General features: G+C 45.0%; 1 protein-coding gene across 1 annotated transcript in view; it reads right to left on the bottom strand.

Moving 5' to 3' along the window:
* Positions 1–2,716: 2,716 nt before the first annotated feature.
* HHIPL2 (HHIP like 2) overlaps positions 2,717–18,809 on the bottom strand; it is a 28,405-nt gene continuing 12,312 nt past the window's right edge. The window contains exons 7-10 of the mRNA XM_027611938.2: positions 13,089–13,234; positions 8,004–8,085; positions 4,069–4,151; positions 2,717–3,348 (exon numbers count right to left, since the gene is read on the bottom strand). Coding sequence (XP_027467739.2) covers positions 3,083–3,348; positions 4,069–4,151; positions 8,004–8,085; positions 13,089–13,234 — 577 coding nt within the window. The 3' untranslated portion in view covers positions 2,717–3,082. The remainder of the gene's footprint in view (positions 3,349–4,068; positions 4,152–8,003; positions 8,086–13,088; positions 13,235–18,809) is intronic.

Raw genomic sequence — 18,809 nt, 5'->3', positions numbered from 1 at the left:
GGAAAACTTAACATTACATCCATGGCTCCCCTTTGCAACACTCCTATTTCTGTTGGATAGTGTAGCTTTAGAGAACCTGAGTCCTGTGACCTTGAGTTCAAGTTAATTCTTAACTTAATTCTTCCTTTCTCTCTCTCTTTTTTTCTTTCTTTTAATTCTGATCTGAGTATAGTTCACAGTGTTGCATTCAGGTGTACAACACAGTGATTCAACTTTATGCAGTGCTCAGCACAAGTGTATCTACCGCTTGTCACCATACGACCCTATTACCATATCATTGACTATACTCCCTAAGCTGTGTCTTTTAGTCCCGTGATTTATTCAGTAACCGGAAACCTGTACCTCCCACTCATCTTCACTCATTTTGCCCCTGCCCCCTCCACCCCTTTCTGGCAACCACCACTTTGTTCTCTGTATTTATAGGTCTGATTCTGCTTTTTGTTTATTCATTTGTTTTTTAGATTCCACATCTGAGTGGAATCATATGGTGTTTGTCTTAAGAGAATGCATTTCTTGAGTTAGCTTTGGGAACGTTCTCTCTCGGCTTGCAGGATGCTAGCTCTGGAAACGCACTGTCCTACTTTTGTTGGTTACTAGCCCTTCTGTGGTCAGGATAGCTGCCGCTAGGGATGCTGGGGAGGCGAAATGCTCAGAGTGCCCCGAGGAAATAGGCCCCACTGGTGCAAAAAACAAGATCCATAGTGATCACAGAAGGGTCAGCACTTCACAGACCCTGAATGCCTTTTTGCAAAACCATTTTCAGATCCTCAAATACCATAATACCCAGACTGCTTGCTTCGAGTTACTTGGTCATCAAGTAACAGAGTTAGTAGGGAAAAGGTGCCTTTGAAGCATCCCACTTCTCTCCCTCTAGCATGACCTGTTCTTGCAGCCCCTCCCCTAGCCCTCTCCCCAGCAGGCTTCTAAAAAGAGCAAGCGCAAGCACGTGTGCCTTTTTCTGAACTTCTCAACACCTTAGCCTCTGAGGAAGCCAAAAACATCTAGGCTATGACCTAAATGATTGTCCTCTCAGTACTGGCCCCTTCGTGACGGCTCACAGGCCTTGCCAGCCGATTTCCAGAAAAGAAAGCCACTTTGCCAGAGGGGAATACGCCGCCTCCCCTACCCCCCAGCTTCCTGGCATTTCAGGGAGACCTGTTCAGTTCCCTTCCCTAGACCCGCCACCCTCCTACTCAAAACCCGTGTGCAGAAGCCTAGAACCTGAAGGACACGGTCCTTTGACGCATGAATTCTGAGCACCTTCCCCCCAGGGCTCAAAACATTTCTAGACCTGACCCTATTTGTGCCACATGTCTTAGAAGAAAGATTGTACAGGGGGCGCCTGGGTGGCTCAGTCGGTTAAGCGGCTGCTTTCAGCTCAGGTCATGATCCCAGGGTCCTGGGTCCGAGCGCCACGTTGGGGTCTTTGCTCAGCCTGCTTCTCCCTCTCCCTCTGCTTGCCACTCCACCACTTGTGCTCTCCCTCTCTATCAAATAAATAAATAAAATCCTTAAAAAAAAGAAAAGAAAGATTGTACAGAAAAAAAATGAGACAAGTGAGTTCAAATACTTGTTCAAGAGGTCAGTCCAATCTCCCCAAACTGACCTGGATGTCCAGCCATCTTTTGACAATGGATCCAGGGTAGAATTCCTCCCGCCTTTATGTTGGTGTCTTCATCTGAGAAGACACTACAAGTGTAAAATATCGGGGCTAGTTAGATCCTGAAGTTCATGCCTATCCTAGAGAGTGTTCATACGAGTTACAAAGGTAGGCAAAAGTAAAGAAAAACAAAAGCCATGAGATAGGACAAAGGAAACAGCTAAAAAAATTACCTAAAAATGATCTGCAGACAATGATGACCAGTGTTTTTTGCAGCACTCTTAAAGGCAGAACAAGAGAAAAAGAATCAAAAAGAGGCCTGATGTATTTAGATTAGGTTAGGTTAGCCTGCAAATAAAGATTGCTAAAGAAAAAAATGTTATCGGCTTCTTTGGAAAACTAAAAAAAAAAATCTGTGCAGGGTATGGCCAACCGCATGGAAAGCAGGGATTACATGACCTCTGAAGGTCCTCAACAACCCTGGCATTTCATGTTTTTGTTCTTAAACCAAATTGCCTGCACCATTCTGGATGATTTGCAGGATTTGGAGAACTTCCTAAAGACGGGGACTGTTTCCTCTCTTAGCTCTTTTATTCCTCAAATACCTGGTTGAAAGCCACTGACCCTCACCGAGGGCCCTGAAGGGGGGCAGGTACACGGGACACCAACGGGGGCGTCGGTTCAAGTCCAGCTGTCCCCTCTCTGCTGCGGTCTAGGGCGCGAAGACTCACTTGCCTTCTCTTCAACAGAGGTTACTTGGCAACACATATAAGCAGCAAGGTTGTGAGGTTGCCGGTTATTTATATAATCTTGGCACATAAGAAGTACTCAAAATGTAGTTACGTCCATTATGCTATTGGCCACGGCAAGTTAGTGGGCACTAGAGTTACAGACCAGGACCTGCCTCTAGTCAGTCTGTGAGCTATAGCCTGGGGTAAAGGAGAGGACCATTTTTAGAGGGGCTTGCCTGGAAACATGTCCCTACGGGCCCCCTCCTGGACCTGGGATGAGGCAGGAGAGTGAAGTAGGGTTCTTGGGCAAACAGATGAAGCACACCAGATTTCTGAATGCCAGACAAACATCCAAGAGATCAAAGGGTACAGGACCAATTGAGCAAGTACTGATTTATTACTTTAGGTTGTAGGCATTTATGAAACAAGAGAGATGCGCAGTGGGTTTCCAAGGCTTACCACTGCACAAGGTTAGCCGGGCGCCCCGGCCACGTGGGCTCTGGTGTCTCCACGGAAGCAGAGAAGGAGCATCGGTCCATTCAGAGAGCAAGATTCCTGCAGAGAGGACGACCGCGCTGGCCCTAAGTCAGGTTGCCTCTGCCTGCCCCCACCTCCAGCTCCGGCTCCCATACAGCTGGAGCCCACGTTCGGCAGCGGCACGAGCAGCTTTCCGGCGGCGAGGTGGTTCTCCCCTGGCACATCCCCTGGTCAGCCACCTTGACAGAAGAGGCCGAGGGAGACTTCGGCCAGCTCACCTCGGGGGTGCTGACTGCCGGACCCTGCCCCTGGGGGGTTTTGGGCTCTGCTTCCTCTTGCCCTGGGGGCCTGGGGACAACACTCTGGCTCTCTTCTTCATACCAGGCCTTCGAAATGCCTTCCTGCTGCTTGTGGGAAAAGCTGGCTTCTTGGAGGGGCCTTTCTGAGATGAGGCCCTGTCAGGGCTGGAGGCTAAAGTTGCACTGGATAATTTTCTAGCCGCTTTTTCCGACTGCTCCTTTAGCAAGTCCAAGACTGTCTCTGGGAAACAAGTATTTATTTAGTGAGAAACAGAAATCCTGGAAAGTAACCCTAAGGGAAACACCACCCAGGATACCTACGACTACAGGAGGGTTAATATAAATTCTTTTCAGGGGCGCCTGTCTGGCTCAGGGGTAGGGTATGGGACTCTTGATCTTGGGGTTATAAGCTCAAGCCTCGTGACTGGCCTTGATCTAAATATAATTACTTTTTTAAGAGGGTCACTCCAGTGACCCATGGCTCTGGAACAGTTAGTTTCCCTCCTCTATCAGCCCTTCCTGAATCCCCACCCTGCCTCTGCTCACTCTAGAGGCCCCTCGGTCCCCTGGGCATCCTTCTCTACCAGAGCCTCGGTGCTATATTTCTTTCTTCATTTGCCTGCACTACATCTGACTCTGAGCTCCTACAGGTCAGGTTCACTCCTATAGCCCCAGGGATTAGCACAGTGACCCCTGCAAACTCAGGGCTAAATGAACAGTGCTCAGTGAAGAACTGATGGATGGGCAGAGGACAACGGGTCTCTGCAGAAGCACGTGTGCACACTCCGGTATACGGAGATGTACAGACCGAGCCACAGTTACAGTCCTCATCCAGAGCATAAGACTTCGGCAGGAAACAGAGCTCCCACCATGGGAGGACTGGAGCATGTCTGCAGAGGGCACCGTGCCAGCGCCTCGATGCCAGGGCCTGAGCCTGAACCCGAGACAGAGACAGACTCACGGGCGAGCGGCCTGAACTGGACCCGCTTGCTCTTGGTTTTCACCGACACTGGCTTGTACTTGCACTTGCCGGGGGGTGCTCGCCTAAAAATAGAGAGAAAAAGTGAGGACGCAAGATTCTGAGGATGGGACCAGGAAGTCAAGGTCACCCATTTGCAAGAATTGGATTCAGCTCTCCTTTATCCATGGGGACGAGAGAGATGGGAGTAGGAAATAGGAGGAGAAAGAACAGGGACACTACAGGCTCTTGGGACAGACTGTAGTGATGGGGTCAGGGGCACGGGCGTGATGACAGAATTGGGTTCAAACTCTGGGGACCACGGGCAAGTAAACCTTGCTAAGCATCAATTTCCACATCGATAAAATAGAAAAAGTAATTGTACCCATGCTTGCAGGAATAAATAAGAGCTGTGAGGGGCGCCTGGCTGGCTCAGTCGGTTGAGTGGCCAACTCTTGATTTCAGCTCAGGTCATGATCTCAGGGTCCTAGGATCAAGCCCCACATCAGGCTCACTGCTCAGCAGGGAGTCTGCTCCAGGATTCTCTCGCTCCCTCTCCCTCTGCCCCTCCCCCCACACACAAGCATGCGCACTCTCTCTCTCTCAAATAAATGAATCTTTAAAAAAAATTAAAATAAAAATAAGGGCTGTGTACTTCGCATACCATAAGCGACTGATAAGTCACTTTTAAAATCATTTTTTAAGGAGATTTAAAAAACGACACTTGGAACAGCGCCCAACACATAACAACTGCCCCACAGATGAAGATGATGATGATGATGATGATGATGATGACGATGATGGAGGTGATTCCAAGAGAATCCCGTCAAGAACTCATGGCACAGCCCCTGAAGGATTGCCAGCCTCTCTGCCTATTAGAGTAAGAATTCCGTAACTGTTGTCTCCTGGGTGCATCTTCTGAAATAAAAGGGACCCTGGAGACAAGGAGGCCTCGTTTTTCAGAGCAGACATGGAACTTTCCAGCCAGTCCCCACTGCCTCCTTCTCTGTCTTCCTTGCTCCAGCTCTGTCTCTCCTTCCTATCGCCCTCATTCCAGGTGGAAAAAAAAGTAATTTTCTTTATTTAACAGACACCTTGTGCTTAGGCTCTGCACAAATGCTTCATAAATATAACTCACTGAAACCTCATCATAACCCCACGATCCCCATTTTACAGAGGGGAAACTGAGGCACACAAAGATTAAGACACAGATGCAAGGTCACACAGCTAGTCGGTAGCAAAGTCAAGTTTCAAACCCAGGCTCCAGGGTCTATAACTCTCAAGAAAGGGCAAGAAGAAAAGATGGAAGGAAGGAAAAAAAGAGAAAAAAGTCACACGGAAATAAATCATTTGCTGCTCAGAAAGTTGTCATAGGTGCAAGACAGGCTGACTAAGTAAGCAGAGCAGAATCTGGATCCACTGCTGGAGAAGCTTTGAAAGTCTGTCCAACTCCACATGGCGACGGCCGAAGTGAATGAGAGATGCTAAAATGACTCTGATCCTCGGTGTCCCTACCCGGGGCCCCGTCTTGCTAGCTGTCCCTTGGGCAAGGACGTTCACTTGGCCAAGCTCAGCTAGCTTCCTTGTAGAGTGACAGGTGTGAGCCTGTCTCCCTGGGATTCCGTCAGCACTAAATGAGAGCCCACCTGCTCAGCACCCAGCACAGTGCCTGGCCCACAGCAACAACTCAGTGAATGTCAACCTGAGAGACAGGTGAGCCAAGAGGGATGTATTCCATGTGGACAGGGTTTACAGTTGTTTTATGGCTGCTGTTATGATAGTGGGGAGCTTGATTATCCCCTAGCCAAACGAGGACACTGTCAAAGGAAAGACAAAGTGATTCACACAGGAAACCTCTGAGTGGAAAGAGCAGAACTCCAACCCAGCCATTATCTGCCACGTGAGGCACTCGAACTGGGTGCTGGGTTTGCTCCCCCCAAGCACGGGAAATATGCAGACCCAGCAGTGAAGCAGCCCACCACCTAATTCGGCCCTTAGCAATCCTGCAGGTGCCATTTGGAAAGCACTCCAGGCACAGCCTCAGGGACTGAGCTTCTTCCAGGAACTCCCGAGAACACAGAAACCGAGAGCCTGCTGCCAAATGGAGCCGCGCAGGGCCTGGTTCCTGAGCCCCAATCTACACACAGCTGCCGAATGTCGTCTGAGCACCATCCCACATAGGAGCAATGTAGCCTCACAGAGAAGTTTTCCTCTGCGGGTCTGTCTTCAAACTGATTTGTGGGGCAGACTAGCTTGCTTTGGGGCAGAATCCTATGATAAATCCATGCACTGCCCCAGGCCCTCAGGCTAGATACGTTGCATCACCTCCCAGGACGGTACAAACCACACGCTTGACACCCTCAGATGGGAGCTGTCCTGTGTCCTTTGGGCAGTTGGTTAGCCTCTGAAAGAGGTCAGCAAAAGAGCAGAAGTAAACAGTACAGAATCCACCCAGTGAATAAATATTGCCACTGAATTCCAGAAAGGGTCAGGTGGAGACACTAAGAAATCAGTTTAAGGGGCACCTGGGTGGCTCAGCTGGTTAAGCGACTGCCTTCCGCTTGGGTCGTGATCCTGGAGTCCTGGGATCGAGTCCCGCATTGGGCTCCCTACTCGGTGGGGAGTCTGCCTCTGACCTTCCCTCATCTTGTGCTCTCTCACTCTCTCTCTCTCAAATAACTAAAATTAAAAAATATATATATTTTTAAAAAAAAGAAATCGGTTTAAGATATTTACCTAGACCCTCTTACACTGTTGGTGGGAATGCAAGCTGGTGCAGGCACTCTGGAAAACAGTATGGAGGATCCTCAAGACGTTACCATATGATCCAGCAATTGCACTACTGGGTATTTACCCCAAAGATACAAATGTAGGGATCCGAAAGGGCACCTACACCCCGATGTTTATAGCAGCAATGTCCACAATAGCCGAACTATGGGTAGAGCCCAGATGTCCATCGACAGATGAATGGATAAAGAAGATGTGGTGTATATATACAGGAATATTACTCAGACATCAAAAAAAAAAAAAAAATGAGATCTTGCCATTTGCAACGACGTGGATGGAACTAGAGGGTATTATGCTAAGCGAAATAAGTCAATCAGAGAAAGACAATTATCATATGATTTCACTCATATGTGGAATCTAAGAAACAAAACAGGAGCATTGGGGAAGAGAGGGGAAAATAAAACAGGACGAAATCAGAGAGGAAGACAAACCTTAAGAGACTCTTAACTCTGGGAAACAAACCGAGGGATACTAGAGGTGAAGTGGGTGGGGGGATGGGGTAACTGAGTGATGGGCATTAAGGAGGGCACGTGATGTAATGAGCACTGGGTGTTATGTAAGACTGCTGAATCACTGAACTCCACCTCTGAAATTTATAATATATTATGTGTTAATTAATTGAATTTAAATTAAAAATGTTTTAAAAATTAAAAAATAAATAAATTGTCCCAGATTTGGCCAGTAGGAGCCCTTCAAAGGTAGCTCCTGCAGGAAAAAATAATCATCATCATCATAATAATATAAATAAATAAATATTTGCCTAGGACCTTGAGACCTCAACCAAACCCAGGGGAGATGGCAACAGTACTTACTCAGATGGTCAGACTATATACCCATTGTCAGATGATCCCAGGCAGAAGTTTCCAGAAGCATAAAAAAATAAAACAGGAGCCACAAGTCTAGACTAGTCATCCAAGAAAGGCTCAAGAGCCTCATTTCCCACCACAGAGAGACCGGTTCCCAAATGTTTCGTAATTCCTAGACACATTGCCCTACATTTATTTGCCCCATCTGCTTTTTATCTAAAGCAAAGATTTGCTTCATTGATAATTTCTGGTAATTTCTGGGGAGTCAGGGCTGTTTTTATGATCTGCCATGAAGATAAAGGCTGATATGGATGCACCTAAGAAGAAAATGAGACCAAAACTCACCTTGATGGGTCAACAAATTTGTAAATTGATCCATGTGGTGCATAGGCGCTGGGGTAGGTGGTGGCCAGGAAATAGAGCTCCCCTGAGGAAACAGGGACAGGTGATCAATAGCACGGCTGAGACAGAGCTGGATGCACAGAAAACCCTCGACATGGGGTTAGAACCCTGAAATGCAGTGAGCCCCAGGAAGGGAACCCCAGGAAAGGAACCCTGGAACCCTGGCTGACAGCTTGGCCTTCACTGGACTGTGAGCTCATTAAGAAGAAAGCCCTTCCCTGACCCCCAAAGAATAGCTCAGAGTGCACCCCAACAGACGTGCATTTCTATTTACATTCAATGAACCAAACCAGCTTCATCTCTCTGCTCTCAGAAACTTCGCCTTAACGATTTACCATGTCCTTCCCCACCTCTTTACTACTAATAAGAATTCTCTGAGAAACCCTGAAATAGCCATCTACCAGTTAAGGACAATTTCTCCATCACTTTTTTTTTTTAAGATTTTATTTAATTATTTGAGAGAGAGAGAGAGAGAGCGAGCGCGTGCTCGCACTCGAGCGGCGGGGAGAAGCAGAGGGAGAGGGAGAAGCAGACTCCCCCGCTGAGCGGGGAACCCGACGTGGGGCTCGATCCCAGGACGCTGGGATCGTGACCGGAGCTGAAGGCAGACGTTTAACAACGCCCTATCCGGCACTTTCTGTTGCCCCTTCTTGAGTCCACTGGCACCAATCCCTGCTGCCCCCGCCTCACTTCTCCCTCCATTTGCACCTTCCTTCCTTGGTCCTTGGGTCCCTTGCTTTCCCTGGCCCTCCCACTCTTCAGGCTCTCCTCCTGGCCTTCTCCACACCTCCCAGAAACCACCTCTACCCACGGTCTCCTCCACCTCCTCCCACTTTCCCGTTTGAATGCTCTCTGCTCACGGTCACTACCTCATTCCACCTCTTCTCACGGTTACCTGTGAGAGACAGGACAGGAAGGGTGGACAAGCCCAACTTCGGACCTGGATCAGCTGACCTGGAATCCTGACAACACCAGTTGCAAGCTGTGTTGTCTCGGGCAACCTCTCAACCTGTGTAACCCTAACGTTATTTATTAATCATCTGTCAAATGGGACTCATAATACCTCACACGATTATTAGGGATTAAATTAGAAAGTGATGGGGCACCTGGGTGGCTCAGTCAGTTAAGTGTCCAACTCTTGGTTTCGGCTCAGGTCAGGATCTCGGGGTCCTGAGATCGAGCCCCGCGTCGGGCTCCACACTCAACGGCGAGTCTAATTAAGGATTCTCTCCCTCCCTCTCCCTCTGCTCCTCCCCCACATCTCTCAAATAAATAAATGTTTTGTTTCATTTTTTTTTTTTTTTTTTTTTGTAAAGATTTTATTTATTTATTTGACACAGAGAGAGAGAGAGAGTGAGCACAAGCAGGGGGAGTGACAGGCAGAGGCAGAGGGAGAAGCAGGCTCCCCACAGAGAAGGGGGAGCCCGATGTGGGACTCGATCCCAGGACCCTGAGATCATGACCTGAGCCGAAGGCAGTCGCTTAACCAACTGAGCCACCCAGGCGCCCCTGTTTTGTTTCATTTTAAGATTTTATTTATTTATTTGACAGAGAGAGAGCAGGAGAGCACAAGCAGGGGGAGCGACCAACAGGGAGGAGAAGCAGGCTCCCCGCCGAGCAGGGAGCCCAACGTGGGGCTCAATCCCAGAACCCTGGGATCATGACCAACTGAGCCACCCAGTTGCCCCTAAATAAATGTTCAAAAAAATTAGAAAGTGATGATCAGCCATTACTCTTACCTTCTTATCTCTTTACACCTTCTAACATTTGTGCCACTGCACTGAACTGAGCTCGCTTGTTGTATGCTCTCTCTCAACCTCATGGAAGTAAATGTCCACTAAACTGCTAATCTAAAAAAGCCTAGAACTTCAGACAGCTCTGAATTTTTTCCACAACCTTCTTCCTTGAATTCATGGAGGACAGTAACCAATGTTTGTCTCGTGCCGAATGTGAGGCCTCCGGTCTTCATGGAGCCCCCACGCACAGCCGCCTAATAAACTCTGGATTTTGTGTACTCACCAACTGTATTGTCATCTTGCCCTGTAAGGGGTCCGAGACATTAGGACGCACCCCACCCTAGAGCCAGTCTGCCTCCTCTGACTGGAAAGGCCAGGCACTGTCCGTTAGATAAAACGAGGGGTCCACCAAGTTTCTGCACGTACACGGGGTGCCATCATGCAGGAGCCCCTCTAGACCATGAAAATAATTCCCGCTCTAATTGAAAACCCCACATGTGGCATAGTCCCTACACAACACCAGTTTATGTATATTATACATCTTAAATATGCCATAGACTTCCCACTGTATTTTTAGGGGAAAACGATGCTAGAAGCAAATTTCATCTGTCATGCCCAACTGACAATTTTAAAAATATATTTTAGGACCAAAAAAGACTACCCAAAAAACTGTAATATGCCATGTAAAACAAAATGCACGCGATGTAAATTTTGTGCAAACATTAGTACTTTAACCAGCCCTCTAGAGAATGTGCCTGATTCAGAAATCCAACCCATCAGGACCCACCCAGCAATGGTAGCCCCACGCCCGCCCCTCCCCCCAAAGTCACTTATTTATGCCAGCTCTCAGCTAGAAAACCCTGGAAGTATACCACAGCAGTACTGGAGGTTCAACCAAAAATGATATGTCTACAGCTGATGACTGATAATAAAATAATGAAATACTCAGATTTAAAAATATGTCCATAAGTGGGAAAGGCTAAGATGTGAGCAGAAAATCCGAATCACTCCGTGCAAACACACAAGAGCAAACAACTCGGGAAGAAAATAACTTGCCTTGGGACGCCCGGGTGGCTCAGTCAGTTGAGCTTCTGCTTCAGCTCAGGTCATGATCCTGGGGTCCTGGGATGGAGCTTCTCCCTCTCCCACTCTCTCCCACTCCCCCTGCTTGTGCTCTCTGTCGCTGTCTCTCTCTCTCTCTCTCTCCCAAATAAATAAACAAAATCTTTAAAAAAGAAAGAAGGAAGGAAGGAAGAAAATAACTTGCCTTGAAACAGCTTTCCTGGCCTTAGGGCGATTTGGGGCAAAGTTTGGCTTGGGAACACCCTGGCAAGTCCACTCGATAAAATTTAGCCAAGGACACTTAGTTTTTGTTGGCCAGATGTACTGACTGGTATTTAAAAGCTGCCTGTTTTCTCCTCCGAGTAGCCTCACAGGCACGGCAAACCAAACCACCCAAGTCAGGGTTTCGGAGGCCTTCTGAGGAGCAAGCTGCAGAAGACAGAGCAGCCCAGGATCCCAGGGCAGACCCGCCTCCGGGGCTCCAGCCTTCGGGGAGAGCGAGCCCCAGCCCTGAGGACTCCAGCCTCCCTGGGGCACCAGCCTAGAGGGGCTCCGCCAGGGCAGAGACCCCACCAGGCCTGTGGCTTCCACATCATCCTCCTTCCATGGAGCATCATCCTGCCAGCCTGTGGTTTCTCTCCTTTTTTATACATTTGGCCTTCCAGTTTGGAACACACTTAGACTTTCTCTATTAAGAATGCTTGAATTCTCTAAAACAGCCTCTGAGCCTCTAAAATATTCATCTCAAACTATAAGCTAGGAAAAGGTCTAGGAGCTGACTCGATTTCTGTATGACTTGCTCAAGTGAAGGTCTGGCACGGCCACCCCATGACTCACAGCAGAAAGAAACCCAGTTTGAGGAAACTTTCAAGGCTCTGGTTCACACTCACAGAGAAGCCCAGGTCTGGAAGGGCCCTGAGAGTCCATTTTATTCCCTTCTGAGACTCCAAGCATGGCTAGATGCAGTGCCAAATACCAAAGAGATCACAGGCCCTGTCCTCCTCACAAAGTAAAATTCTATCTTTCAAAATGTAACATAACTTACGTAAAGCTGAAATTAAAACTCCATTTTCTGATTACAGAATTTGAGGCAATTTAGGGGCGCCTGGGTGGCTCAGATGGTTGAGCGTCTGCCTTCGGCTCAGGTCATGATCCCAGGGTCCTGGGATCGACTCCCGCATCGGGCTCTCTGCTCCTTGGAAGCCTGCTTCTCCCTCTGCCTCTCTCTCTCTCTCTCTCTCTCATGAATAAATAAATATTTAAAAAAAAGAATTTGAGGCAATTTAGTAGAGTGGAGTCTCTGTCTCTCTACGTGCACACATGCTTTGCTTTGCTGATGCCCTTAATAAATACCTCATCTGTCTAGCGAATAGCCTCCTACCGAGCTGTCTACCCTTTTACTAAGATCTGTCAGGAAGGAAATTCTCCCTGGATCACTCACAGCACTTACCTCACAGACTCCTCGTAGGCTCGGGAAGGAGAACAGGCCAGTCAGGGGCTGATCACCAGGGGTTCTCCCTCCCAGGCAGCACCAGGAGGATAAACACCAGCGTCCACCCACCACGTCTGCCCCACTACTGGCCCTGTCCACCTCCCTGTGATGGCAGATTAGAATCAAATCAGGGAGGAGGACATGAAATCTCCTTCGTGGTCAAAAGACCGAAAGACCAAAGTGTAAACCCTGATTTGCCCCCCACACAGTGAGGTGTGGGCCTCAACCAAGAAGAGGTAGGTTGGCATATTCGATCTGTTGCCTCACTGGCAATATAAGCATAATTATTACATCATGCGGGTGTTGTAATTATTAAATAACATAAAAAAATGTAAAGCGCTTAGAACAGTATCCAGTACATTATAAAAGTTGACTATGGGGCGCCTGGGTGGCTTAGTCAGTTAGGCGTCCGACTCTTGATTTTAGCTCAGGTCATGATCTCAGGGTCATGGGACTGGACCCCGAGTTGAACTCCATGCTGAGTGCGGAGCCTGCTTAAGATTGTCTCTCTCTCTCCCCTCTCCCTCTACCCCTCCCCCCACTGCACATTTTCCCTCTCTCTCTCTAAAAAAAAAAAAGAAAAGTTGACTAAATGGTAGCGAAAACAGAAGTGTAGTTTCTCTTTAAATAATAATAATAACAGTAGTAATAATGATTATAACAAATGTTTAGTTCATGATGCCTGCGATGATTTAAGTTCCAATAAGGAGAAACAGAATAACCCTGTATATTTGTCACCTGCTTCATCTTCAGCAAAAGAGATGATAAATTTGCTGTAGGTGCTGATCAGCCCTGGGAAGGCACAGAACGCAGTGTTGCCCAGGCAAATGTCCTGTTTCTTCCATTTCTTGGTTTTTCTATCTTCCTGCAAAGCCATAAGTCGACTAGATAAAAAATAAAACCTTTATTACAGGAATCCATATTTTCACCCTGCAGGATATTTTTCATCCTCCCTTAGGAGATCAGCACCTAGCCTCTCCCAGGAATCAAAAAGCTGCTTCAGAGATACCTCAGTCACCTGCTGGCCCTAGATGGAGAAGCTCATCTTCTATTATAGGAGGAGTCTGGTGCACTATGAAGGTTGCACCACTACAGAAGACTATTCTAGTTTCTATTAGTTTGTGACCTTTGGCTCAGTGCTTAACTGGCTACACCTCAGTTCCCTCATCTGTAAAATGAATTTACCATGGACAAAAGTTGCAAAGGTTAAGTAAGATAATATACATGAATAGCTCCCCGGTGTGCCTGGCACATATAGTAAGGGCTCAAAAACGGGTAGCTATTTTTGTTATAATTATGTCTATGTAGTAGCAGGTCGATGCTTCATAACCCTTTGTCATCTGTCTGACCGAAAAGCAGGTTTTTAAAACAAAAAGAAAAGGAAGATGGGTCAACTAGTGTGTCATATGAAATCTTTTTTTTCACGTGAAACATTTTATAGAAACAGAGATGCTCAATCCCAGTGATTTTGGTGCATGTGTTTTGACTAAGAATCACTGAATATCAACCAAGTGATATGTAAGGAGATGGAACTGTGGGTGGGAATTGTGGGAAAAACAAAGAACAATTAAATCCCAAAGATCTAACGAGTGATGATAAAGGAACTGACCAATTACTAGCTCTACCCTGTCTCTGAAACCAAGAATTGCAGTATGAAAATATTACTACCCTTTTTAACAAAAATGGGGTAATGGGAGCCAGATTTACCCACATACCTTAAACAGTCAAAAACCTAGACAAAATAGAATGATAATTTTTATTTTTTATTTTTTTAAAGGTTTTATGCAACTAATTTTTTTTTAAGATTTTATTTATTTATTCATGAGAGACACAGAGAGAGAGAGAGAGAGCGAGAGAGAGGCAGAGGGAGAAGCAGGCTCCCAAGGAGCAGGGAGCCCGATGCGGGACTCGATCCCAGGACTCTGGGATCATGACCTGAGCCGAAGGCAGACGCTTAACCATCTGAGCCACCCAGGCGCCCAGAATGATAATTTTTAAAAGACACTGGAAATCAGACAATGAAGGACTACATTCCTTAAGAGATGGGAAACAAACAAGGTAAGCCCTAAAATTGTCCCAGCTTACTGCCTTGAGAAAGCTTCCAGCACGAGGAAGGAAAACACAGGCAGAGCCAGCAGACTCCTTAAGGTGAAAAGACAGAGATGAGAGTCAGGAAGACCTATGCAGAACAGTCTACAGGACAGATACTGGAGAGAAGAGGGGGTGCAGAGAATAGGCCCCAGAGATCAGCAACGTGTCTCCTTTGAATAGCCATTAACAGCACATACATGTGAGGAAAACTTCCTAAATCAGAGGAAAGAATTAGAAAGAAAAGTACTTAGCACTTACTCAGGGTAAGGTGGAGTGTAAGTATAATTCACAGAGCATTAGGAAGAGTTTCTAGCAAAGTCCTACCTCAATACTGAGGAATCGATAGTCTAGAATAAGCACCACATTGGTCCTACATGACAAATATTAACAGCAAGACCTGAAAGAATCAAACTATTTCCAAGTAACTTATTTAGAGAGATACAACAATATTCAGCACCCACAGTGTTAAATTTACAATGTCTGGCATCCAGTAAAAAATTACAAGGCAGTAAAGAAGAAGGAAAATACAAACGAATATAGAGAGAAACAATAATAAAGAGAAAAATCAATCAAAACTGACAAAGAAATGAAGGATGTTCACTTCAGCAAAGAACATTAAAACAGTGACTTTTTACTGATTCCATATGTTCAAAAAGCTAAGTAGACACATGGGAAAGATACAAAAGACCCCAATAAGGTTTCTAGAGATGAAAAATACAGTGCTTGAGATTTAGAAACAAACACTAAATGGAATGAATGGCACATTAGACATTGCAGAAGAAAAGATTCATGAATTGAAGACATAGCAATAGGAACTACCCAAAATTTAAAACACAGAGAAATAAAACTTAAACACGAATAAATCATCAGTGAGCTGCAGGAACCTTTAAGCAGCCTAATACACACATAATTCAAGTATCCAAACGAGAAGAAAAAAGAAGGTGGGGAAACAAAAACTATTTGAAAAAAATTACAGCCAAAATTTTTCCAGATTTGATGTAAGCTATAAACTCACAAATCCAACTAATGCAACCAAATCCAAGCACAAGAAATATGAATAAAACTACACCAATATATATCATAATGAAATTGTACAAAACCAATGATAAAATCTCAAAAGCTGCCAGAGAAAACATGACATGTTAAATATGGAGGAACAAATATAAGGATGACAGATTTCTCATTGGAATTAAGGCCAAGCAGAAGATAATGGGCAACATTTCAAAGAATTAAAGAAAGAATATGTCAACATAGACTTCTATATTTAGCAAAAATATTTTTCAAAAAGGAAGGGGGAAAAAAGACAGCAAAAGCAGAAAGAATTCATCACCAATGGACCCATTTTTCAAAAAATGTTAAAGGAACTTCTTCAAGCATTAAAAAAATGACATCCCCAGGGCACCTGGGTGGCTCAGTTGGTTAAGCGACTGCCTTCAGCTCAGGTCATGATCCCGGAGTCCCAGGATCGAGTCCCATATCGGGCTCCCTGCTCAGCGGGGAGTCTGCTTCTCCCTCTGACCCTCTTCCCTCTTGTGCTCTCTGTCTCTTATTCTCTCTCTCTCAAATAAATAAATAAAATCTTAAAAAAAAAAAAAAATGACATCCCCAGAAGGAAATATGTACAAATTCATGAGGAGTATTGAAAATGGTAACTATATTTGTTTCTTACCACCACTGTAATACATCACCACAACCTGGTGGCTTAAAGCAACCCACACTTATTCTCTTACAGTTTTAGAGGCCAACATCCTGAAATGGATTCCACTGGGCCAAAATCAAGGTGTTGGCAGGGCTGTGCTCCCTTCAGAGGCTCTACAGGAAAATCAATTAGCTTGCCTTTTCCAGCTTCCAATGGTTGTCCTCAAATCTTGACTCATGGGCTCATCACACTGCTTCTGTTGTTACACTGACTTCTGTCTCTTCTGTCTTCAAATTTCCCTTTACCTCCTTCTTCCAATAATACATTTAGGACCCACCTAGATAATCCAGGGTAATCTTCCAAATCAAATACAGTCTCTTTGTGACCACAATCAAACTAAATTATAAATAAATAGCACAAAGACCTCAGGAAAACTTCAGATATTTGGAAATTAACATACTTCAAACTAACTTGTGAGAAGATAAGTCAAAGGGAAATTAGGAAATATTTTTAACTGAATGAAAATGAAAATGCAATATATCAAAATTGATGGGATGACATTAAAGCAGGACTTGAGGGGAAATTTAGAGCACTAAACATATGTATTAGAAAAAATGATAGTCTCAAGGCACCTGGATGGCTCAGTTGGTTGGGCATCCAATTCTTGCTTTCAGCTCAGGTCATGATCTTCTAAGTTGTGGGATCAAGGTCAGACTCCACAGGGAGTCTGCTTAAAAGATTCTCTTCCGCTGCCCCTCCCCCAACTCCCACTTGCTCACTCTCTCTAAAATAAATAAATAAATCTTAAAAAAAAAAAGTAAAGAAAAAGTGACAGTCTCAACTCAGTGACCTCAGTTTCTATCCTGAAGTGGCATAATGTTATTTGAATGTGGACTCATTAGTTGTAAATGTATATTGCAAACTCTAGGCAACCACTGAAAAAGAAAAAAAAGTATGATTGATGTGCTAAGAAAGGGGAGAAAATGGAACTCTATAGAATGCTCAGTTAAATCCACAAAAGGCAGAAAAAGAGTCAAAGACAAAAACAGAACGAAGAGGGGCGCCTGGGTGGCTCAGTTGGTTAAGCGACTGCCTTCGGCTCAGGTCATGATCCTGGAGTCCCGGGATCGAGTCCCATATCGGGCTCCCTGCTCAGCGGGGAGTCTGCTTCTCCGTCTGACCCTCTTCCCTCTCGTGCTTTCTATCTCTCATTCTCTCTCTGAAATAAATAAATAAAATCTTAAAAAAAAAAAAACAGAACGAAGAACAAGAGCAACAAAGAGAAAGCAGTAATAAATATGGTAGATATTAATCCAACTGTGTCCATAACCACTTTGAATGTTAATGGTCTAAATGCACCAATTAGAAGCCAGAAGAAATAATGGGGGTGCCAGAGTGGCTCAGTTGGTTAAGCCTCAACTGGTCTCAGGTCATGATCTCAGAGTCCTGAGATCGAGCCCCACGTCGGCCTAAACACAGCATCGAGTCTGCTTGTCCCTCTCCCTCTTCTCCTTCCCCTGCTCTCTCTCTCACTCTCTCTCTCTCTAATAAATGAATAAATAAAATCCTTAACAAAAAAAGAAGACAGAAGAAATCGCCAGACAAGACACAACTATACGTTGTCTACAAGACAACTTTAAACCTGGATGGCTTCACCTGGAAGAAACTTATAAAGAAATAATACCTATTTTACACAAATTCTTTCGGACAATTGAAGAAAAGGAGATACTCTCCAACTCATTCTATTAAAGCCTGCATTATCCTAGGGGCACCTGGGTGGCTCAGATGGTTAAGCATCTGCCTTCCACTCAGGTCATGATCCCAGGGTCCTAGGATCGAGCCCCGCATCAGGCTCCCTGCTTGGCGGGGAGCCTGCTTCTCCCTCTCCCTCTACTGTTCCCCCTACTTGTGCTCTCTTGCTCTGTCAAATAAATAAATAAAATCTTAAAAAAATAAAATAAAGCCTGCATTATCCTGATGCCAAAATCTGGCAAAGATATTCCAAGAAAGAAATCCCTTTCATGAACACAGATGCAAAATTTTCCAACAACATGTTAGCAGATCCAATCCAACAATATATTAAAGGGAAAATACATCATGACCAAGTGGTATTTATTCCAGAAATGCAAGATTGCTTCAATGATAAAAAAAAAATCAATATAATTCACTATATTAAAAACTAAAAATGAGAAAACCACATGTTTCTCTCACTAGATGCACAGATGCATTTGACAAAACATAACATCCATACTCAATACAAACTCTCAGTGAACCAGGAATGGAAGGAAAACTTCTTCACCTGATAGAGGGCATATACAAATATCTACAACTGACATCATACTCATTGGTGAAAATGGAAGCCTTCTATCCAACACTGTACTGACGTTTAAGATGAAGCAATAAGTCAAGAGAATAACAATAAAAGCTTTGCAATTCAAGAAAAAGTAAATGTATCTATATTCACAGACAAAATGGTCTTCTACATAGAAAATCCAACAGAATCTACACACACACACACTTAAATATATATAACAAATATATAATAAATATGTAGTAAAAAACTGTAAATAGCCAAAACAGGAGAATACATGAATAATTGGTGTTATATTCAAACACTTGAATATTACAAAGCAGTAAAAGAGAAAAACTGACACATGTGACAACAGTGATGAATTTCACTAATGTTATTGAATGAAAGAAGCCATATATGTACAAAAAAAGAATACATA

The sequence above is a fragment of the Zalophus californianus genome, chromosome 10 (assembly GCF_009762305.2).
Source record: "Zalophus californianus isolate mZalCal1 chromosome 10, mZalCal1.pri.v2, whole genome shotgun sequence".
NCBI lineage: Eukaryota > Metazoa > Chordata > Mammalia > Carnivora > Otariidae > Zalophus > Zalophus californianus.
This window is presented reverse-complemented; position numbering and strand designations above follow the sequence as displayed.